The sequence below is a fragment of the Cinclus cinclus genome, chromosome Z, assembly GCF_963662255.1.
Source record: "Cinclus cinclus chromosome Z, bCinCin1.1, whole genome shotgun sequence".
Taxonomy (NCBI): Eukaryota; Metazoa; Chordata; class Aves; order Passeriformes; family Cinclidae; genus Cinclus; species Cinclus cinclus.
This window is the reverse complement of record NC_085084.1, coordinates 72,533,111-72,557,915: the sequence shown is the minus strand read 5'-3', so window position 1 is coordinate 72,557,915 and position 24,805 is coordinate 72,533,111. Positions and strand designations below refer to the sequence as shown.

General features: G+C 38.8%; 1 protein-coding gene across 1 annotated transcript; it reads right to left on the bottom strand.

Moving 5' to 3' along the window:
* Nucleotides 1-3,102: 3,102 nt before the first annotated feature.
* C9 (complement C9) lies at nt 3,103-24,652 on the bottom strand. The gene is made up of 11 exons (XM_062513633.1): nt 24,567-24,652; nt 18,943-19,060; nt 18,121-18,268; nt 16,694-16,841; nt 14,877-15,015; nt 13,228-13,446; nt 9,212-9,452; nt 7,724-7,852; nt 4,439-4,617; nt 4,038-4,266; nt 3,103-3,263 (listed from the first exon to the last, which is right to left on the bottom strand). Exons 1-11 carry the CDS (start codon nt 24,650-24,652, stop codon nt 3,103-3,105), a joined length of 1,797 nt encoding a protein of 598 aa, XP_062369617.1.
* Between the last annotated feature and the right edge of the window lie 153 nt (nt 24,653-24,805).

Below are 24,805 nucleotides of genomic sequence, written 5' to 3'. Positions count from 1 at the left end.
ATGTAAAGAATATTCCAGGGGACTTTTCCAGATCTGTATTGCCACTATGAAAGTGACTAATCTCATTGATCTAATGGCATCTACTATTTCTGTATTTCCAAACTGCTCAGCCCTCCTATAGCTTTGTTATTAACTTTCTCCTTATATCTTGCTTCTAAGGGGAATATGGTTACCTTTTCCTGAAAGACGACACTGATTTCTCTATGTTTTCCCTAGTTATCTGCCCTTTTAAATGGTTCTTCTTTGAGATCTATCCTTCCTCCTCATTCCAAACAAATTTTCCAGTAATTGTCTTCTGGGTTCAAAAGCCACTGAGGGAGATGAACAGGTAGGTTCAGTGACAACACAATTGTGTCAGCCTTGTCTCCATGTTTTGGAAGTTCTGCAATAAAAAGGGATGGTAATAGGACAATTCTTCTGTCCCTTTGTAATGTGCCTCTGATTTCACATAAAATCTTTAACTCATTGACATAGTCAAGATACAGTGATGGACTTATCTCCAAATATTGCAAGGAGTAAGCAAAATAGGTCTAGTGAAGCTGTGCGTCTTTGTAAACATCCTCATAACATCTTCATAAACATGATCCTTGCCATGAATTAGATGTAAAACATAGGGGTGATATAAATCTCCAAGGTAATTTTGCTGAAGATAATGACTCTTCAAAGTTCTTCTCTAACAATATATCATCAATCAAATGATGCTACGTGCACTATTATAATTGTGCTGGATTTGAGTTATTGAAAATCAGTTTGAAAACATGCAAGAAATAATTATGAAAAAAATTGATAAAGGGACACTCCATTGACTAACAAAGATGGAGTATTCATGTTCTAATAACAGCCAATGACAAATAAAAGGTTGACCACAGCTACTTTATCAGCACACCTCTGTTAATATGTTTATAGTTTATTACTTTGTTTTGATTACAGATCATTTATGCTGCAGGTACTTTTAAATCATGCCATTCCATTGTTCTGGTGTAGCCAGCTGGCAGCAGAAACTGTGATTCGTGGAACCAGTATGAAATCCATTCATTTTTTTTCCTAAAAAAGATGACAAATAGTGATGAACTGATAGGCTGTAGTAGATACAACATATATATTTGGTCAAAATTTAAAAGAAATTGTAGTCTCATAGCTCACTAAGGTCATGATTTTATTCAAACTATGACTGTACTGTAAAAGAATTCTAATGAAGAACCATCTGGACACAACTGTGTGCCATGTGCTCTAGGATGACCCTGCTTGAGCAAGGAGATTGGACCAGATAACTCAGTGTCCCTTCCAATGTGACCCATTATGACACTCTGTGATTCTGTGCTGGAAGAATCAAAATTCAGTGTGATTTTCAGAAGACTTAAATATCAGACTTCTGCTTGAAGAGTGAGGCCTCCATATGTCTGAAACCATATAACTGTCAGCAGCCAAAGTTTTTAATATTTTTTTATATACCATAGCAGAGGAAATGTTTGTGAATATGTGCATGTCATGGATAATCATTGTGGGTGTTTGCTCTCATGGCTGAAAAGGAATATGTTAATGATGCAAGTGCAGGAATAAAATTAAGCTTCTTATGAGGTTTGTTTTTATTTTAATAAAACCGGCTTCATTGAATCAGGCAAAGGCTAACTTCATACCTTGAATTTAACAATGGCGCAATAGCACTAACCTAGGGAATGTCCAGGAGTAGGAAAACACACAGAAATACATTCCTAGTTTAATTTCCAATCCTGCAAAAATTGATTCTTCAGTGATTTCCTGAGTGAACCTAATTATCTACCTTTAATAACCTTCCTTTTTTTTTTTTTTTTTTTTGTGCTGAGGTTTTAAAATGCATATTTACTTTTGGTATGCCCATTGTGTGGAGGACAGGACAGGACTTCAGTCTGTTTAAAAGCTACCAGTTGCTGGTTTATTTAATTTATGCTACTTATACCTGTCCTTGTGATATTATTCCTGATCTTCCAGATCTGTGTAATATTCTTCTCAGTTTTATGTTTTCCACCTGTGGAATAACTTATGGAATAAGTAACTCTAAGATGTGGCCCTGTAGGAAGGTGTTGTAATTTCCTTACATGAGGTTGTTAAGTCTTTCTGGCCGTGCTTTCTTCAGAGTGCTTCACCAGTGAAATACTAGAGGTCTGAGCTGAGATCTACTGAAGCTGAGAGAGGGCAGTAGAAATCTTCTGATACATATTTATTTTTGGTGCAGCTAGAGGACATCTTGCAAGACTTACCATGAAGTAGTTTCAGTGGGGAAACATTCAACATTTTTCCTTATCTTTCCACCTCTTTTCTTCTTGTGGCCTTTTACGGCAACTTGTTAAGCATAAAACCCAAACACTTTTTTTCTGGGCATAAAAACTACTATGGTTTTCAGCAGGTGAAGAAATTTGGATCTGACTTGCCATTTTGGAGACCAGAGTATGCATCCTCAAAATCCTGTTCTGTTTAGTTTGTTTGTTTCTTTTGTTTTTGGTTTTGTTTTCATTAAATACAACAAGAACAGCAGCATCAATAATTTAATAATAATAATTTAATAAACCCCAGAAACAAAAAAAAACCACCAAAAACCTGTGAAAAAAAACATACTTAGATGTTTCTTAAAAATATATTTCTTCAAGCTGAAAATTTCAAATCTGCTGTAACACTAGCTTCGTTGGATTTCAGCATTCTATTTATCTAGTAAGAGACTTCAGTCTCCTAAACTGTCTTAATACTTTTTTTCCTGGAAAATAAGTCTCTTTCTTCTCCTTAAGACATAAGCTTTTTGATGGATAGTCTGACTAGAGATGAAATCTGTTTTTTTGAGAACTGTATTTTTTGTCTATTCTTATCCAGAATTCTATTCTAATCTCAAGTTCTGTAATATAACATTTCTTGTCAAAACATTCAAATACAAATCTAATCATTCATAAATTCAATACACAGTGGTTGATCAAAGGTGGTATCAAATCACAGATTTAAGTGAAATACTTAAGTGAATCTGCCCATCACTTCATCAACTATGTTTCTGAAATGCTCCAAAATATTGGCTGAGAATTATTCTAAACTTCAGTAACACATTTAAAGAGGCTGCTTACCTGGTTTTGAGTAGCATAATTATTTCCCTTCTTCACAGGGCCGTTTTTCAGTGCTTTCTCCCTGGCATGGTCTACCATCAGGTCCTGGTGCAGGGTTATTACACTGGCGAGTTCGAGTGCTCTCTCCATTGATGCAGGCAGACCAGGCACTCCAACAGCTCCAGCCTCCATCAGTCACAACTGGCATTAAGACATCATACAGGATTAGGCCATCTACCTCTTTCAAGGTAGACCATGATTCAACTCAGTTATGGTGATTCTGCAGATCACTGCAGCTTCTTGAACACAGCCCATCCCAAAGATTTGGCTTTTAAAAGTGCATTTGTCAGTGACAAAGCTTAAGAGCCCTGGGCTTTCAACATTTTTGTCATGCTCTAGAAACAAGCTCTAAGGTCCATTTTGGGCACCTGTGTATTAAAAACCTGGCCACTGAGAATGAATTTACTGCACAGTAAATTTTTTATGTTGTCGGTTGCAGTAGTGCATTCTTTTTCCTTTCCCCCTACTTAATATTAAACTAGTACAGTAATTGTGAAACATGACCATGTACTAGCAGACACTGAGCTTTTGCAGAAAACTGAAGATGAAATAGTTTAGGATATGGAGATTGCTTTTTAGGAGATTATTTTTGCCTGAAATTAGTTTACCAGTATTGTTTTTGCCTGATATTAATTTACCAGTATTGTACCAGGCTTCAATAATACTCCTGTGTAATTAAATGAATTTTGTGTTTTTCCAAGACACAGTAATGTATGTTGGACAATGAACTGCAAATTCCTCTTTTTGGAAAGAACACAGTGACTTACTTTAAATTCCACACCTTGCCCCTGAGATTTGACTGCACTAGGTATAAGGAGGTGCTCTGAAATGCTTCTGTTCTTATGAAGGCTCATTTTGTCAGCGTATTGTTACAACAGATATGCTTGTTTTAGTTTATTTGGAGAATTTACTAACCTTTCACTAGTGTAGATTTGGGAATTTGACAAGCAATTCCCTTAAAATAACTTGAGCACAGGCATGAACAGACTCCATCTAGCAGCACAAGGGTGCCTCCATTTTTACAGGGTTCACATTTGCACACACTGTATTCAGTAATGTAGTCTTCAATTGCTCTTTCCAAATTTTGTTTTTTTAAATACGCATCTCTCATCTTAACTGGAACAAGTGTATGTATTGGAGAAGGCTGCAGAACATAAAAAAGCCCATGCATAACACACTTTTCCAAAGTTCTGAAGAAACAGGTAAGATAAAGATGCTGCGTTAAAATTCATTATAAACTTGGGAGTCTCACCTCCATCTTTAAACAAATGCTTTGAAACTGTAAAAAGCCACAGCTTTGAAGAAGCTGTACTTACCCGTTGCTGTATCACTACTGGAGCATCAATCAAAGATTTAGCCCACTTTATGTAATCCTCTACATCAACCGCTTTGGCTCCTCGTAGTAACATTTCTTTGATTTTAACTGAAAAGTCAATCTGCCCCCCCTCAACTAAGGAAAGGACATCATCAATGACAGCATTATCATTCATTTCTACTGCAGAAAAAAAAAAAGTGTGAAGAAGGATGTTTAATGTCCATGCATTTGGAAGAACATCTGTCCTCCCAGTCCTTCTTTGTAAAATGATTATAGAGAGAACTCTTGGTTGTAGCACAATTCAGTATCTCTTTGGTCACACCTTTTATGTGGGAGGAAATATTTTAATTTGTAAATTAATTTTTATATTAGGAAACCCTAGATCTGAAATGAAAAGAAAGGATAGGACAAACTGAGACACATTATGGAGATTGTAGTCCTTTGATGACAAGCAGATGATAATGAGTAATTCTACTGTATCCCCTGAGCTAAGCCAAAATAGGGTAGGAATTAGAATAGCATGAACTTTTGCTTCATAATTAAAATACAAGAGCAGAACACTGAAAAGAATTGCCTCTTATGTGCTTGGTAGCAAATATCCTTCCCTTTTGCAATTTTTATTCCATGTGAAACAAAGCCCATCTCCAGACTCATAAAGAAGTAGAGGGCAACAATGTCAGGCAGGGGAACACAAACAGGGTAATCAGAGAAAGGGATTTGCTTTCACTCCTCTCAGGCCTGTGCCAGCAGAGCCATTAGCCCTACAGGATAGGGCTGAGGATGAATCAGCAGCAAGATGAGTCAATGGATTGCACAAACTTTAATACTTAGCATATATTTACAGGAATGCCATTGAAAACATAAGGGGGGTTCTAGGTGGCTTTAGGAGGAACAAACTTGAGAAAATAAAGGGATAAAGGCAAAAAAGGGGGCTGATTGTATATGGAAAAATCACTGATCTGTGAGCTTCTCTGCTGTGTACTGTCCTTCATCTTTGCAGTCCATCCTAGCTTACTGTTTACCAAATTCCATTCTAACTCCTTCCTGGGGTGAAGGGACTTTATTCTGTGTGCATACATGTGTATAGAGCCCTGTGTGCCAGCAGGTAGGGCTGGACAAGGGCTCATAGGCACTTGGTGTTTGTGGTGGTAAGAACTGGAATAAGTTACACTACATATACCAGTGTGTTATGTCTAGCAGGTGTCAAGCCAGACTAGCAGGTGAATATGGGATAAGTGGTTTGGAAGCCAAGTACCAGAGCAGTCGTTGCTATGTACTAGATCTGGTGGCTTTCCATAATGCAGTGACAGCAACAGTCAGCAAGGAAGGACCAACAAATGTCGGCTACCTGGCCTTCTGCAAGGCCTTTGTGACAGTCCCACATGACTTCCTTATCTCCCAAATGGAGACATATGGACCTGAAGAGTGAGTGGACTTATTGAAGGGCAAGAATTGTCTGGATAGGCACAGCCTGAGGGTTGTGGTCAATGGTTCTATGTCTGGGTGGAGGCTGATGATGGGTGGTGTCCTTCAGGGCTCTGTTTGGGACTGATGCTCAACATCAACGATAGAGAATTCACCCTCAGAAAGTTTCAACATGACACAAAACAGATCCATTAACATCCATTAAACAGAATTGGATTCCACCCTGAGACATCCAGACAAACTTGAGAAGTGAGCCCACAAAAAACTCATGAGGTTTAACATGTGCAAGGTGAGGTCCATGTGCAAAATGCTGCACCTGGGTCAGGCAATATCAAGCCTGACCATAGAGAGAGAAGAACTAATGGAGAGCAGCCCAGCCCAGAAGAACTTGGGGGTGCTGTGGGTGAGAGGTTGGACATGCCCCAGCCATGGCACTCACAGCCCAGAGAGCCAAACGTGTCCTGGGCTGCATCCAGAGCCCCGTGGGCAGCAGGGTAAGGGAAGAGATTTTGCCTCTCTCCTCTGCTTTCCTGAGATCCCACCTACGTTCAGCTCAGGGGTCTCCAGCACAAGATGTGGACCCTGTGGAGCAAATCCAGAAGAGGCCACAGAAATGGACAGTGCTGGAAGAGCTGCAAGAGTGCTGGAAGACCTTTCCTATGAGGCTGAGATAGATGGGGCTGTTCAGCCTGGTAAAGAGAACACTCTGGGGAGGCCTCATTGCAGTCTTCCAGTACTTGAAGGAGACTTGTAATGAGAGGAGTGCAATAATTTTACTTGATTAGATAGAGACAGAACAAGGAGGAGTGATTTTAAACTAAAAGAGGAGAGATCTAGATTAGATTACAGAAGGTATTTCTTTACTCAGAGCACACTGAAGCAATGGAACAGATTACCCAAAGACATTGTGCCTTGTCCCTGTAAGTGTTCAATGTCAGGTTGGATGGGGCTCTGGACAGCCTGATCTAGTGTTTTGAATCCCTTTCCAAAATGATGTGTTGGAACTGGATGATCTCTAAGGTCCCTTCCAACTCGAATCATTCTATGATTTTATGTCTCCAGAGTGAAACAAGTGGAAGATCTGGGTTTCTAGGCCAAATACTGGAGAGATCTTAAGGTTCTGGGTTTGACTGAAAACTGTTTGCATATGAGTGCATTTTTGTCTAAGGCAACTGGAGGTAAGAGGATCTAATTTCTGGATCAACTGAACACCTAAGGCCAGTCCCTGGAGACATTCACAGTGTGTTTGTGTCAGAGAGTCTACACCAACAATAGGAATGGAGCTGTGGGTCTGGTGTTATATATCTCTGTCACTAACGGGAGAGGCTAACAATGGAGTTGCTGGGTCAACTGGGTATTTAAGGTCAGCTGCTGGAGTTATCTGTTCTGATTATACATAAATATTGTGGGGGGACTGAAATACCTAAGGCTTGTGTTGCCTTGGGCAAGGTAGCCTCCAGAGTGGAGAAGATGGCCTCCCAACCCTCAACCATCTTGTGATTCTGTGATATTGCCACTAAAAGGCTTTGTCCCTGACCCCTGATCAGATGGAGAGGAGAATGAAGCCATTTGTGCCATTTGTGTTTGCCTGAGTGCTGTCTGTATTTATTTGTGGGCAGTGATGTGTGTATGTATGTATGTGTGTATGCAGCATGCTGATGTGTTCATGTGTGTGCATTCTGGGAACACATTCTCAGACTGTCTTGACTTGGGAGTATGAAAGAATGTGAATCCCACCTGTATTGTTCTACTTGATTTGGCTTTTCCCTAACAGCAATAACTATATTGATTATTCAGGGGAAGCAACTGGTATTATCTTTCCTTAAGCAAAAGATATGATGTACATCAAGGATATACTTACATTTGTCCTTCCTATGAATATTTTCACATTTACCACTATCAACATTTAAATTGGCTTGTATACTTTTATATGCAATATTGGCATCTAAATGATAGCCAAGACATTTTTTCACATCTTCTACAGTGATTCCTGGAAGTAGAAATAGGCAATTAGATTGAATCAGCATGAATAACAAGACACTATTATTTTTATTATTATTCTATTTCAGGCATAATGGAAATGTTTGTGGTTTTCTTCTTCTCATTCATCTTTTTACATTTTCCTTGTCTAGGTAATAAATATAAGGATGACTGTAATTGGAGTGCCTGAACAGATGCAGGTGAGATCCATGGTGACTAGGAAAATACCAAAAATGGATTTCTGTTTTTCTTTATCTAGATGAAAGCAGGTCTTCCTTTATGAACCAATTTTTCCTTTTATTATATATTGAAAATTTGTCTATTGCAGTTGCTCAATATTTACAAAAAAGTAAATATATACTATTTATTTACTGAATTACTGAATTCTCTCAGTCTCTCTCTTCTAACCTCAATTATATTTCTCCACTCCTTTTCCCCATAAAATAAATTTAAGGCCACTGATCTCTTAAAATTATGCTTTTCTCATTAATTCTAATCCTCCTCTACCCACTACTGTTTCCTTATTGAACCCAAGCATATAATCTGCAACTTCAGCATTCTGTTCAGAAAGAATTTTGCTTAAAACTGGGACTTCAAAAATCCAGATCTACAATCTCAAGGTGCTGAAAAGACTAATAGTGAGAAATTAAAGTGACATGTTTGTCCCATGTCCCTTTTCATACCCTGAATATTTGATAGCAATATTGTTATTGGTGTTACAAACAGCAGGTGCTTATTTTCAGATCTCAAAAATCAGTGTGAGAATTGCCTTTTCTCACTTTATTTCTGTGTAATCACTTTAATCTAGCACAAACCCACATATATCTGAACTGCACTTAAGGGAAGATTAAATTTCAACTTTGTTATTTTAATCAGGGCATGGAATATTCCAATGTGAATGTTGAAAGCTATGAAATCAGTTTCAACACACTCACATGCTCCATGTGGTATCTAGCAAGCACTTCAATTTATTCCTTGTTTTTTGTCACTACCATATTCTTAAAGTGTTTGTACCACAAAAAGGTACCAGCTACCAAATAGGATTTAGGGTTTAAGTGGGTTTTCTTATCTTTGGAGACCTTTTGTTAATCATGGAATTACTGCTAATGTATGCACAAGGTTTATTTAAGGGGTTTTTTTGCCCTTCTCAGGAACAGACTTAAACCAGAGATTTCAAATAGTTCTGTATGTTATAAAGGTTGACTCTTTTCTCTGTTAACTCATGTAATTCTATAATGTAAGGTGTGCGACAAGCAGCATTCACTGGACTGTGCTGTTATCAGTATTTTTCCACATACACAGATCTACCATCACACTTCTCTTTGGGAGTCTGGGAACTTAGTCACAGCAAGGCCAGCAGAAGACATACCTAGTCGAGACATAGCATAATTATCTAGCACATAAACAAGCTCATATTTTCCTCCCACAGTTCCAGAGACTGCATAGTGGGTTCCATAATCTTCTAGGAATTTGAAATACTCCCCCTTGTCATATTCAGAAGGCAGAAATTTTAAATCATCAAGGAAACTGTCTGTGAGACGGACATCACGACTCCGAATTTGGAACTTTCCCAGCTGAATCTGTCCTTTTACATGCAGAAATGTTTGGTTCTGAACGCAGGGAGAAGAAAAGAGAAGAGAGTGTCATTCTGGTATGCAGCACAGCACAAACATCTATTTTTCTAGTAAAGAAGCTGCAGCACTTTTCAACATGGCATTCAATTTAGTGTTATGGAAACCAGACAAACTTATTTTATAAAAATTAAAACATCTGATTTAAACTGAGGAAGCAGCAAGAGGGTTATTTTAGTTCTTCCAATTTTGCAGAATTTTTCCCTTACTCATTTCAGCAAGGCCTTTGTGATCTATTTGACAGCAGGTCTCTTGAAGCACAATACCTACCAAAAAGTGGCTTTCTGACTTTTGTAACATTGAAAAGTAGTTCTACATGGCCTGCTAAATAGCAGAAGCTTCTCAGTCAGGTCAGATGGAGTTTCTTCTTTGTTTATAGTCAGAGCAGACCTAAATTCTCTGTCTTTTTGGATTACTTCCCTGTTATTCTCAGACTGACAGAAGGATGGGCACAGCTCCAGTTTAAAAAAAAAAAACAATCCTGAATGTTAGAAAGAAGGGCACAGTTCCAATTAAAAAAAACAAAAACAAAAAACCAACCAACCAACCAAACAAACAAACAAAAACCAAACAAAAAAACAAATCAACATCACAAAGGGAAAATTAATGAGGAAAAACTGCATGTTATGTATTTGAGCTATACATACATTGTAAGTCTAGGTATAGAAACTGATATTTTTGTAAATTGCATTCCAGGTGATTTTATATCATATTCTAAATTAGGACCTAGCTACTGACCGTAAATTGTGAAATAAAATATTGTGAAATAGTTGCACTTAAGACTGTAAGGAACACATGCATTCCAAACCCCATATTTGCAGTATTTATATGACTCCCTTAATAATATTGCCTAATAGGAGGTATGGAAAAGGGACCTAGCATTTGACCATCATGTTATCCAGCACAATTTAAAAGATCTTAAACTGCTGACTCAGATGCTGCTTAAGACTGGCAGAAATCTTAGGCACATATATCACTGTGAGGAAATTTTTGTAGGTGCAATATTCCTGCCAACCTTCGTACACAGGTTCTTTCTCTCCAAGTTCCTCCAGGTGCCTCTAGGATTCTGACTTTCAGCTTTCAGGTGGGCCCTGGAGGTATCTCATGCAGGGACTGTCACTCCACCACCCTGCAGCCCCATGACTTTGCAGTGATAGAACTCTGCTTGTGACAGATTGTGACTCATTCTCTGAACTGATCTCTCAGCAAGATTTTGAGTCCAAAAGTCCTATCATGAGCCACTAAAGGTTCATGGTTTGAGGTTTAAATGGCTTGTTTCCATGCTAAGAAAACTCATACCAGTACAAAGGCAATGCTGGATTCAGCTTATCTTTGTAGTGCAGATCTTAGTCTTCAGCATTATTTTAATTAATCAGTGATAGAACTGTTGGGGGTTGGTTCTTTCCCTTTTCCCTCTGTGGAATTTTCCCCATTGTCATGCTAAGATACCTGTTGACTGGGCCCTGGTGACAAGGGGGAGAAGAGAGAGAGGAGGGAAACCCCGCGAGATTCAAACAGCCAGAAGAGGAAGAGGAAGGCTGGGCCTTGACCCATTTCCCCGCGGAGTTCGGACGAGAAGGACGATCACCACCTCAGCTCCATTCCTGCCATCCCAGCGTCGGGAGCCATCCTCACTGCTGTCAGACCCTGCCCTGCTGCCTTCTCGCTGTAACCTGCCACCATCCAGCACTCTGCTGAGCACCAGGACCCACACCGTGAGCGGAGGGCTCTCTCTCCATCTCTCTCTCTCCCCCTGGGACAGCTCTGCCATCACCCCCAGCCCTCCTGCAGCTCTGCGGGACCTGCCCGCCCCCAGCACCGGGAACTGCAGCTCAGGGAAAAGGTGCCTGCAGCCAGAAAGGACTGGGACTGAATTACTGTTCTGTTTGTGGGTAATTTCACAGCTGTTGTTCTTGTCTGTCTTGTTAGATATACTGGTAAAGAACTGTTATTCCTACCCCCATACCTTTGCCTGAGAGCTCCCTTAATTTCAAAATCATAATAATTGGAAGGAAGGAAGGAAGGATCACATTTTTCAGTCCAAAGGGAAGCTTCTGCTTTCCTTAGCAAACACCTGCCTTTCAAACCAGGACAAGAACTTAGCTTAGCTTTCTCTTATATCTTTTTGGCCTCCAGAGCTCTGAATGGATCCTAGAACAAGAAGACTGACAAACTTGAAAATTTTAATTAGCTGAGGGAAATCTAGTACTCCTTGCACATGGTGCACGTCAGCTCTCTGGAGTTTGATATGCCTCGTATATGATGGCATATTTTAATCATAGACCTTGGCATAAAGTGTGGAAAAGGGTGTATGATCTAATCAGTTAATTTCATTAGCACATAGCTGCTGGACTAGGCCATAATGTCATGTTCTGCTCATATTAGCTGAAGGAAAAGTTAATTTTCTTCACAGTTGCTAGCATGAGACTGTGTTTGGGTTTTGTGCTGAACACAGTGTTGATAATAGAGAGATATTTTTGTTATTGCTAAGCATTGCTTACATACAGCCAAAACCTTTTCTACTTTTTGTACTGCTGTGCTGGCAAGAAGTTGGAGGTGCTTGGAAGGTTGGAGGAGACACAGCTGGGACAAGTGACTCAAATTGATCCAAAGGATTTTCCATACCATAAAACTTTGGGCTCTGTATATTAAGTGGGTTGAACAAGAAGGGAAGGGGGATTGTTTGGAGTGATGGCATTTGTTTTCCCAAGACATGGTACACATGATATAGCCCTGCTTTCCTGGAGATGCCTGAACACCTACTTTCCTGTGGGAAGCAGTGAAACAATTCCTTGTTTTGCTTTGCTTGTGTGCACAGGCTTTGCTATTCTGTTGAACTGTATTTATCTCAACCTACCAGTTCTCTTGTTTTTACCCTTCCCATTCTCTCCCCAGGCTTGCTGGTGGGGGAGTGAAGGAGCAGCTGCCTGGGTCTTGTCTGCTGTCTGGGATTCAATCACAGCTTGTCTAGCATCACTTTTTGTGGTCTATCTCATTTTGACTTCATTAAATGCTAAAGATAGTTCTTTACTATCAAATAAAATGAGATAGGGTCTTTACAATATTTCAAAGGGCAGGTAGAGGTAGGGCTTACGCACAGTCTCATAATGGACTTGCTTTTCTCCAGACTGCAAGAACATTCCCTTCAAAGATGCTGTGGGGACGTGTGGGATGGGCATTGTTTATGAGAACTAGCACTGACTAACTTCGTGGTAGCATGCTTGTAAAATTGTGGGTTATCATTTACCTGTGCTAGTGCCTGTGCCTTATAAGCCCTGGCTAGTTTATTAGTATAGATATACCCAAATGTCTGAGATCTGAGCTTTTGGTGATTATTCCTAAAATTTATTTTGTGTTTATGTAGTGTAGGCCTACTCAGTGGTAATTTTTCATCATAAGACTTGATCTGATTTGCCTACATTGCACTAGATCAGAGCCTCTCTTTAATCAGGATGAGACCAGAGGTCTTGATCCTTTCTAACTCCAAGCCCCTGAAGATGATCTAACACCCTGAAGATGAGGATGTTTGCTAGTCAAATAAAACAGTGGGAAAAAGAAGATACTTTGAGTTGTCATTTGGCTGTGTATGAAATCTTAACCTTATTGTCATCAGTATTTCATTTAAAAAAAAAATAAATTAAAAAAAGCAGCAGCTGACTAGAATACTTAGATTATTACTGCCTAATTCTAACCCTGCACAGATGGTACCATTTCTAAATAGATACATTAAAATCTTTAGAAGAATTAATCTCACCCTTTCTGTGTAGCTTTGGAGGATGGAACCAAATGTATAATTCTTTCTGTAGTCATATTTGAAATTTCCTTCTGAAGCATTTTTGTTACTTCCATCAGTAGGTGTGTATTTCAGAGAGAAGTCAACACTAAAATGTTTTTCTTTTTCTATGTAAACCTCTCGGAACATTTTCACACGATCATGGTAGTATACAGATGAGAAACTTTTGTCTGCTTTTGTCTGAGAAAAGATAGAAGAAAGGTTGTATGAGGAAACAGCAGGCAGTAATAGAAAAATCTATGTAGCACTTTAAAACTCTACTTGTTACAGAGAATATAAATGCATTTTCTTACAGCTCTTTTTGCTTTTAAATGAAAACAGATGGAAATAGCACTCCCTTCACAAACTATCTCATCGACATCAGTGGTTCAAAAGTGAAAAGAGGACTGCATTGACAATAGTTTAGTGAAGATTAAATCTCAGCATGCAACAGTGTCAAAGTAATTCATGTGTGTCAACGGGTCCCTTTACAGTCTACAGCTTACTTATGAGGGAAGAGGAGTGGCAGGCACTGATCTCTTCTCCCTGGTGATCAGTGAAAGGACCTGAGCATATTGCGTGTTGTGTCAGGGAATATCTAGTTGGATATGAAAGAAGTTCCTTCACGCAGAGGGTGGTTGAGCACTGAAACAGGCTCCCCAGGGCAGTGGTTACAGCACCAGCCTGGCAGAGCTCAAATGTTTGGACAATGCTCCCAGGTGTGACCCTTGTGGGTCCCTTCCAGCTCAGGAGACTCTATGACTTCACATGAGGAATGATAGTCTCTCTTTCCTAAAACACAGTTAAGATTTGCTAAAAGCTCCTGACTTCTCAAATAAGTCAGAATTATGACTCTGCCTTCTTTTCTTACAGCAAACAATAACTAATTCAGAATACCTGTTTCAGTGCTGTTTATTTTAGCATACTTTAGCAGAGCACCACATTTTAGCAACTGAAAGTTGTTATACATCAAAACCAAACATAGCCAGAGATCTCTGGATCAGATTTATTCATTTTGAGAAGGACCTGGTTTAAATTATATTTATCAGGTTCCTACTTACAATAATTTAGGAGGCAAAATTGTGCTTTGATTTCTGAAGAGTACCTGGTATATTTTTCAACAATCATCAACATTTTTGGTGTTCAAACTTCACTGAAAGTCATAGTTTGAAACTTATCAGCCTAATGGTTTTTTTTTCCCCAGCGGGACTGAGAAAATAATCACTGGTTAGAAAAAACAAGTAGGACCAGAATATTGTAATATTATGTCTATCTTATTATCAGTGGCTTTTACATGTCCTTGAAAATGTAGCTTATTTGCTCTTCTACCTGGAAAAGTTGGGTATTGTAATTCTTTCTTTGCATCTTCTGTTCATTTTTTCTGCTCATATTTTAAACATTCCAGAAAGAGTTTCATTTATTGTGCAAAGGTGCAGCATGAAGATGAGGGAGTTTGTCTGGCATAACTGAGCTTAATTGACAAAGTAAATGATAACATAACCTCTTTACCTCTGAATTTTAGCACAAGCTTGAGCCTAAAAAACTGCTGTCTGGCTCAGGAGATACGCTGAGTCTTCCAAGAGTATGCCAGAAGTTGGCATTCAATTAAACACAACCTATTTTCAACTTACATCATAAGTGAGGACAGCCACATTCCACGGCTTGCGGTAGTATGTCCGTGTGTTCCCATCACGCACCCGTTCACAAAGACCATTGAAAAAGTCATTGTCAAATGGGCTGGCCATCGGTTGCATCCCTAAAACATTGATGCTACAAGAGAAATACAAAAAAACTTTTACTTCCGTGGGAGGGGGGAGGGCGGGAGGGGGGGTTCAGCATACATGACCTGTAGACTGGAAAAGCTATTCTGTATTCTGTAAGAGATGGAGACTATAGCTGTGAAACTGAATCTTGCTCCATCGAAGCAGCTTGCTTCATCTCTTGTGGTTTCTCATCTGTGTACTGGAGATAGATACATCTTTTATAAAGTTATTGAAGGATCATGTGTGAGAAATAGACCAATAAAAGACATTAAACCTCAAACACGGTGAAAACCTTAGACATAAAAGGAGGTAAAAAACATTTTTGCTTGACCAATATATTGGTCAAGAACATTTGTTCTTGACAAGTACATCTCTGAGAAAACATTCCTTGTGGATTTAAAATGTACATCTCAATATATATATATATATATATGCATATTTTTTAAAAAATAACTTATATTACTTTTTTGCTGGTAGGTACTTGGTTATCAAGTGTTTTCAACATCCATCAAATCTTTATAAGGAATATGCAGCTACTCCTAGCATTGTCTCTTCTTGCAGGGTGTGACCTGGTGGAATAGCAGCATTTCCTGAAGCATAAGAGAGGAAATCTAAACCATTACAAAACCAGGGAGGCAGGCACATCAGCTGTATAGCTCTCTGCATCTATATACTGATGTACAAGAAATACTTCCATAAATAACTTCTTGGAGAATTGTGTGTAATTGTTTTGCCCTTTTGTGCCTGTTTCATAAATTTCAATCTTTTCAGTATTTCCAATATTTACATCTGGCAAATATATACATAGCTTTCTGAGTGTACAAAGTGGTAAACAAGTCATCCAAGTCACCAGTGTCATTACTGCATCTCTATATAACATTTTCTCATGCAAGATTTTAGTTACAGATTACAATAGAAACTTCTAAAATTGCCTACATACTTGGCAATGTGTTTACTTCCCCATACTAAAAAAGCAGAATTTTTGCTCTTGCACAGTGAGAAATGAATGAAAAGGATGTATAACTTTCATTAAACACACGGTGGTGCTGTAGTATACTTTGATTTTCTGTTCAGTTTGGATTGCAGCCTTCTAATTCTATTCATAGGTAGACAGTATGTCACGTTTTCTTTTTGTTAGAGATGAAAGAAATACAGCAGGGTCTGAGAAAAGAAAGACACATTTTCAACTTAGATTAATGATGAAAGCTCCTGGAAACAACAAAAATCCAGGAAGTGGACAGTTCAATACTGGAAGAAAGCTGCAGATAAAGTGTTGTTGCAGTTAGGCATCCCATTGTATAAATAGTCAAGAGATAATTTTTCCCTTTTAGACATGCATTTTAGAAAAGTAGTTGACAGTTACTGATTCATTGTGAAATATCATTAGAAACTAATCTATATACTTACAAACTTTACATTTAAATAAAATGTAAGTTTATTCATGTGACATGTAGGTATGATTCTGTTTACTTACATTATGATTGATTTACACTGTCTGTGCATTTTATCCTCACAAATACACTAAATAAAGTGGTAGTCAAGTGTTCTTGCAAAGGCTACTTAGCAAATGCTACCATGATTTATATTGCACTTTTAGGAATGTCACTGTACCCCATTTTTTTCAGCTGTCTTTGGAGATAATCCCAAACTCTTCACTAGGCCCAGTATTACTTTTTACTACATACCCATGTCCTGCAGTCCTGCCAACTTCAGAGACATCGATATCATGGTTTCGGCATGGTGGTCGTGGGTCAGATTCACAGTTGTCTTCATCAGAGTAGTCTCCACAGTCATTATCTACATTGCACACAAGTCTTCGCTTTATACATCGACCTGATCAAGGAATAAAACACTGCCTGAATGCATTTTTTCAAGATGGACTTTAAATGGCACCCTTGGCTACTCTTTATCAAGATTTTCCTCTACGTATATTTCTACTGTTGTCATGAGGGATTCATATCCTGTGCTCTGCCACTTTCAAATGAGAAAACATCTGCATTCTACTGTTACATATAAGTTAGTAGGATGACTGAGAAAAGTAAGTGGCAGGAGAACTGCTATCATCTGAAGAAAATGGTTGCATCCTAGACTGTTCTATAGTAAACTTCAAATGCTAGGTTAGTTTAGGTTAGCTGAGGTTTTCTTATTTGTATTAAGAGAATACATGGAAATATCAATTCAACATAAACAAAAAATTCTTTCTGTATCATTTAAATTGTTGATATTTGGGCTATATTATGTGAATAATATGGGCATGTGGTGTCCAAAACTATAGTGATTTGTGTTCTAAAGGGAAGTAGTAACTTTCCTGAGTTTACATATCACAAGTTACACAAAGACTCAGTTTTTGGTTTTTTCCTCCAGGATTTAAAGACTTTGGTAAATTAGACATAGCATAATAAAACACTGATTATCATCAACCTCACCTGTAAATGCCACACAATCCCGGAGAACTAGTAGTTAAAGGTGTACTTTCTAATCTTTATTTGCACTATTCAGTATTTGAGTTAAAAGCAATACAAAAATGTCTAGGAACTTCAAATTCATAGACCATCTTTCTGTTTTAGTTTTGATTAATTTTTACTACTATTAATTTTTCCTTCTTTGTTTTTATTTCTAATGAAGCTTGAGCACTACATTTACATTCCTTGTGTAACTTTACGAATTTATATCTTGTTTTGGATCTAGATGCATGCTGGTCTCCAACTAGCATCTCTTACGCTAGTTAGATCAGTAAACTTCCATGTCCATTCTGTTAAAATTCCTTCAGTCCTAGTTTTTGCCCTGGTGATTTTACATAAAACCTAGTGATTCAGTAGCAAGTGGGGAAGTTAAGCTAGAAGAAAGGATATGGTCAGTATGGTCAGCTCCTAATCATGGAGTGGAAGTTACAGAAGAATTTAAATTAGGTGCAAATTAAAATGGAAGACGAGAGGAATGTACCCCTTCTTAAGTGGTTTTACTGCTGTGATTTTGGCATTGTGTCTTTTAACCCACCTGTCCGTGGACTGTTTTTAAATGCTAGCATGAGGCTGATGTAACTTATTCACAGAACTAAAATGTGTTTTCTGAGTTACTGCTTTACTTGCTATGGCACAAAGACAAAACCTACCTGAACTGCACTGAAAGTCAGTACCACAGTCTGGCTCTGATTGTTCAGGACAGACTTCACTGGTTTTGCAGGTCTGTGTGTCTCCTAGGGCATCCAGGCATGCTTTTCCACCAAACTGCCCAAATCTTTCAATACGTCTGGAGCGAAACTTGAAAGAAAAATAACACTACTAATATTGCTCAGAGAGAAAAGAGAAGTCTGCTAGAACTTCAGGGTTTCCAGCAGAACTTAGAGATTTTCAAAACTAAACATCTTTGGTGAAACTGTTGAAAATCCACAGGCACAATTCATGAATATAATAACATTGAGTTAATAATTAGGATTAATAATACTTAGCTAGTATGTAAAGATGCTAAGTTTTCACTATTTAATTTACTTCACTTCACTATTTTGTTTATTTCTTCCCAGTGTGGGACTGAATAATTTCTGTTTTGTATGTTTTCAAGTCTTTGATTTTTTTAAAGCCTTAAAAGGACTCCATTAAGAAAATAAAAATTTGCTTCAGAAAAGAAGTTGTGATTTTTTTTTGGAGTTTCTTTAAATTTAAAAATGGAAAAGTGTATTAAAAATAATGTTTTAAACAGAAACACACACATAGCCAAAACAGATACTTCCTATGAAGAAAGCTTTTTGAATGAAAACACTTGAGCAGTATTGCACAACAGGATTCTCTTACTCTATGTCTTCAAATCTGACATTAGTATGGGTTTCATCTAGTCATGAACATACAGTATTAAGACCTGCAATCTGACACTTTCTCACAAGAAGACAGATATCCCTTTGGCTGTGACTTTGGAGCAAAGACTTCCAAGGACAGCTTACCCTTTGATTGGTGCATGGGTCGCAGGGCCCCCATGCACTCCAGCTGCTCAGTTTGCAGTCGATTGGAGGTGGAGCATTCAGTTCCCTTGTTCCCCTGTGGAAAGCTTTTTCTGAAGAGCTGTCAAACAAAACATTCCAGTACAGTCCTGGGCAGTATATTAAATCATGTGAGTTTTTATTTAAACCATAGACCAATATTTTGGAAGCATCTTCAAGCTAATTTCTGTTTCATTTTTATAGCAGCACTTAGATGAATCAGCTGCCTAATATTAAATTCTTTAGTGGTTTAAAATTACATTAAAAATAACTTTGAAGAGTTAACAAGCCAGGTGTTTTCCTCTTTTTTAGATCTTTGTGCATACAAATGCTCTTCTGGTGGGTCATGTTATTGGGGAGAATGAAACAGCAATTCACAGAGAACATCTGCAGTCTCCTGTTCAGACAGTGGATGTGCTACCCAATATGTAAAGCTAAAGACTAACATACAGCAGCGCATCTCAAATGGATTTAGCACTTCAATACAGCTTCGTGATTTTAGCTAATTGACTTTGGTGGTGTTGCTCTTAACCCTGGATAAAAGCATGAATGCCTTCCAGAGTTGAAAGAAGACTCATAAATAAAGGTATTACTTAGTAACAGGATAACTTACATTGCTAGAAAAAAGCAGACATGTTTAGCTGTCTTACTATTCTTCAGCTTGCAAAGTTAAATATATTTGCAGTTAGGCCTAGTTTTTTTAGAGTGACTTGCCATTTTGGTACTCTGTTTTAAATACCATTAAACTTCCAGTTCTCAGTACGTGTAAGGCCATTACTTAACAGAAATCACATTTCTTTAAAGCATCCACTGGTTGATATTAAAAACTGAGGCATTATACAATGACTTATCAAGTTTAAAAACCAAGGCTAGTAGTTTACTGGTGACCTTATCTTCAGTGGTAAATAACAGAGGAATAAATGAGTATTGAAGTCTGACTTGCCTTTTTACTCTCAGTGACTTAATCCATTTTGGCCTTACATGATGAGTATTCATTCTCTGTGAAGCAATTATATCTCTGCATCTCTCCAAGTTGCTGCTTTTGCCTCTGCTCTTCAATGGGACCTCCTTTGCTGACCCCAGCTGGTAGGAACTCCTGCAGTGTGAGGTACCTATGGGTTTTCATTGCAGTCTGGGCTTTGCCCTCTGCTCTTTGACCTCCTTACATCATACAGACACCACAGGAGTCCAAACAAATGTAACCTGATTCCATAATATTAAGAAATCTGCAGTTTGGATGACAAGGACATCACAGTTGGTCCAACTTTCTGGTGCCATTTATTCTGTGTTAAGTTTACATATGTACTAAGTTGTTGATAAAATAAATTGACCTTTTTTCAGCTATCAAGCCTTAACCAGCTCAGGGACTGGACTTGTCCAACATTTTGCCATGACTTCTATTAAACAGAGGAATAGGTTACCCAGGGAAATGGTAGAATGTGCTTCCTTGGAAATGTGGAATGCTATTGTTAGGATCCCTGGATAACACAATCTAAAGCTCTATTTTGAACAGAATATCTTCAGAAGTTCCTTTCAACCTAGACTTTTCAATGTATTCAGCAGTTCTGTGAAATTATGGAGAGTTGTATTGTATTTGAAATTTGGTGTAGCTCACTAGCCTCTTCAAAACCTACTCTTTAATGTGTAAATAGCTCATCTTACAGGTATCTCATACTAAGTAAGTAATTCTTAAAAAGTTCCTGTACAGTTTTCTACGTATTTCCCACCACTCAACATTACAGTAACATCAACAATGGGAAAAAATTAAAATCTACTACTCTGGTAAATGGATGAGAATCAGCTTGTTCCTTAGTGTATCTGCAGGATGCCTTTCCATCTTACTGATGCAGGACTGCAAACGCTGAGTAACAACACCTATTCTGTCATCTTGGGATGAAGATTGACAAGTTGTCCTTAAAGACAGTAGGAGTGAGAACCCTTAGATAATGGACCTATAAGATATATTGAGGCATCTGATGGGATGTCTGGAAGAAGATAGTTATCCTATTCTGAGCAATTACCAAGTATTCTGATGTTAGGCAAGTTTACATTGATATATATTTCTGAACTGTTAAATTATTGCTTTAAAAATAGAGCCAAAACCCCTTACAGATTGTAAGGATTAATCATGGAAAGCGGCCATGTGCCTAAGGAAGTAATCAGACTCAAGCTAATTCAGGTCCTAAAGATTCTCCCAGAGGTTGTTGTAAGGCATTATTTAGAGCTTAAAGTAAAAATCAGAAAAGGCTGAGTTGAAGTCTCCAACGCAAATGGAAGTCTTGCTATCAAACTAAACCTTATGGTAGTCTCTGACTGACTTTCAGGTAGCAACATTTTTCATATAATTAAAGACCTTTTCCAACCTAAGTGATTCTTTCATTGTATGATAATCACTATTTAGCAACTTTTGCAAGAATATTCATGGAATAATGTACACAGACCCATGGGGCTTCTGCAGCATAGTATATGGAGTTCACATGATTTGCTGCGGATTCAGTTTTAGGGTTTTGAATTTACTTGAGGTTAGAGAAATAAAAAAAAAAAAAAAGTTCAGAAAAGTCTCATTGCAAATTATCCATAAACTGTGAAACACCACAAATGCATCCACTATTTCCCACCATCTAGGAAATCAAAGGGGCATACATTCAACAGCATTGTTTAAAAGAATCAAGATATTACAAAAATTTGCAAACTTGTCACCTCCACATTAAATTTGAAGAAAAAGTGGTACTGAGAAAACACATTGAAACAGATGCTAAGTCACAATTTATATAGGAGAGGAGGTAAAAGCAGTTCAGCTACTGAAGAACCTCTCTGAAGGTGACAGTTGAGAGCACAAACTTCAGAGGTGGGCACAGAAATCAAAGTACCTTCTCTGCTACCTTTTATCTTTTATTCAGAGGTTTGAGGGACAGAAGAGCACCCTTTGGAAAGAAAAAGCCATTTCATAATCAGTACACAGAACGGTTTGCACCTTGTCTTGGATTGCACAGTACACTCTATACACCTGCAGTCCACATGGCTCTGGTGATTTGTTGTTGAGTCATAGTTCGGAAGAGAGAGCTGCTCACTTCAGCAGCTACAAAATGGATGACTCAAAAAAAGTCTTGATTTGATGACTGACCAAGAAATAAGGCACATCTGTCTTGAATTTGACGACATGATAGCATCAAGTGAGAGCCTAACTTTGCCAACTGTAGTTGCTAGCACCATCTTCAAACTGCACAGACTTTGGTGTGCTGGAGAGCCAAGCTGCTGGCCAGTGTTGCCAGCTATGGATTCTCTCTAATAATCATGTCTTCTGTCTGCACCATTTCTAACTGAACATGCTGAATCTGTGCTTTAATTGGTTCTGAATGTTAAAATAATAATAATAATAATAATAATAATAATAATAATAATAATAATAATAATAATAGTAAAAACATAAGGCGCAAGTGCCTGTCCAATCTAGTGGCCTTCTATGGTGGAATTCCTCCATCAGTGGACAAGAGAAGTACTGCAGATGTCATTTATCTGAACTTCTGTACAGCCTTTGACATGATCCCTCACATTATTCTCTCTGAAATAGAGAGAGATGGATCCAATTCTATATTGGTAGATGGATAAGAAAGTGGTAAGATGGTCACATCCAGAGGTTAATGGTCAGTGGCTCAGAGTCCCAGTGGACATCAGTGACAAGTGGAGTCCCTCAGGAGTCTGTACTGGGCCAGTGTTACTTGTTATCTTCATTAATGACATAGATAAAGGAATCCAGCGCACCCTCAGCAAATTAGCAGATGACACCAAACTGAGTGGTGCTGTTGACACCACTGAAGGATGGAATGCCATGCAGGGGGACCTGGACAAGCTCAAGAAGTGTGTCCATGGGAATCTGATGAGGTTTAACAAGGCCAAGTGCTGGTGCTGAACCAGGGTCAGATCAACCCCTGGTATCAGCACAGGGTGGGCATGAACAGACCCAGAGCAGCCCTGCCCAGAAGGACTTGGGGGTGCTGTGGGTGAGAGGCTGGACATGCCCCAGCCATGGCACTCACAGCCCAGAGAGCCAAACGTGTCCTGGGCTGCATCCAGAGCCCCGTGGGCAGCAGGGCAGGGAGGGGATTCTGCCCCTCTGCTCTGCTCTGCTGAGACCCACCTGGAGCACTGCATCCAGAGCTGGGGTCCAGCACAGGAGGGACAGGAACCTGTCAGAAAGACCAGGGGAAGCCACTAAGATGATCAGAGGGATGGAGTACCTCTCCTGTGAGGAAAGGGTGAGAGAATTGGTGGTTTAGGGGTGACCACACTGTAGCCATCCCATACCTGGAGGGAGCCTACAAGAAAGATGCAGAGGAGCTTTTTACAAGAGTATGGAGTGACTGGAAAAAGGGGAAGAGATTAAAATAGAGTAGGTTGAGATTAAATATTAGGAGGATGTTCTTTGTTGTAAGGGTAGTGAGACATTGTCACAGTTTACCCAGAGGAGTTGTGGATGCCCCATCTGTGGAAACATTTAAAGCCAGACTGGATGGAGTTCTCAGAAACATGGTCTAGTGAAGGGTGTCCCTATGCACAGCTGGGACCTTCAAAATCATCTTGTCCCTACCTTGCTGCCATGTACAGGAACACCTCCCACTAGACCAGATTGCTCAAAGTCTTACCCAACCTGGCTTTGAGCACTCCCAGTTTTGGTAATCCACAGCATTCCTGCGCAACCTGTTCCAGTGTCACACCACACCCATAGCTAAGAACTCCTTCCTAATATCTGACCACAATTTCCCCTTGCTCAGAGTGCACCCATTCCTCTTCATCCTATCACTATAGTTCCTGATGAAGAGTACAGCTTTAAGTTCCCTGTAGGCACCTTCAGATATTGGAAGGTCTGGGGACTATAAATTCTCTGTATGCTCCTCCCAGATTTGCCCTAAACCAGGACATCTACACAACCTTCTCTTCTGTAGGCTGAACAGCCCCAACTTTCTCAGCTCTTGCTGTAGGGGAGGTGCTCCAGTCTTCTAATTAACCTCGTGTCTTCCTCTGGACTTGCTTCAACACATATATCTATTATAAGGTGGTTTTTTTTTCATCACTTAATTTTGACCATACTTGTGAATGACACATTTCTGGTAAAGCAGCTCTTTAGTTGTTTTCACATGAACATTTGGTAGGGACTAGGCCTTTGTTCTCCTCCTAGCAATATTTTCAGTGAAAACACAAAGGCTGTATTTCCAAAGATTAGAAATAGGCAGTATAGGAGACTTTAAATATTAAGGGAAGCACTGTCAACATAAAATTGTGCAGCTTCAGAAAGAAAGAGACTGAGATTAGGTGTTTTCACACAGCATGCAACAGAAAAAAGGTACCTGGGCTTTACCTGCCTGCAAAAATATGCCTTCAACTGCTATCAGGAACCTTTATTGTGTCACAAATATCCAAAATAAACAAATAAATCATTGCTATCTGACTCCTCAAAATACAGCAAGAAGTTTTATTTTTCATATGATATCTGAGCAAAGTACCATTAGACATGTCCACACTGGATATTTATGATCTGTGTTAGAGTAACAAAACAGTGGAGACAGCTGCAGAAGAAAAAGAACACTTACCTTCTGCTTTCCCCCCAAACTGAGGTAGCTGCCTCTACATTGCATAGTATGCCTATAAGCTGCAGAATAACATGCATGATTCTCATTTTGTAAGTGAACAGACTAGAATTGTTGTGACTGAATTTGTAATTTATTTGTTCCTTTTGTTATTTATTACCAAGAGAACAAACAAAAAGCAGTGTGTACTGAAGAATGCCAGTAACTGGCCAAATATGCCTTACTGTAAGTGCTCTAAAGTC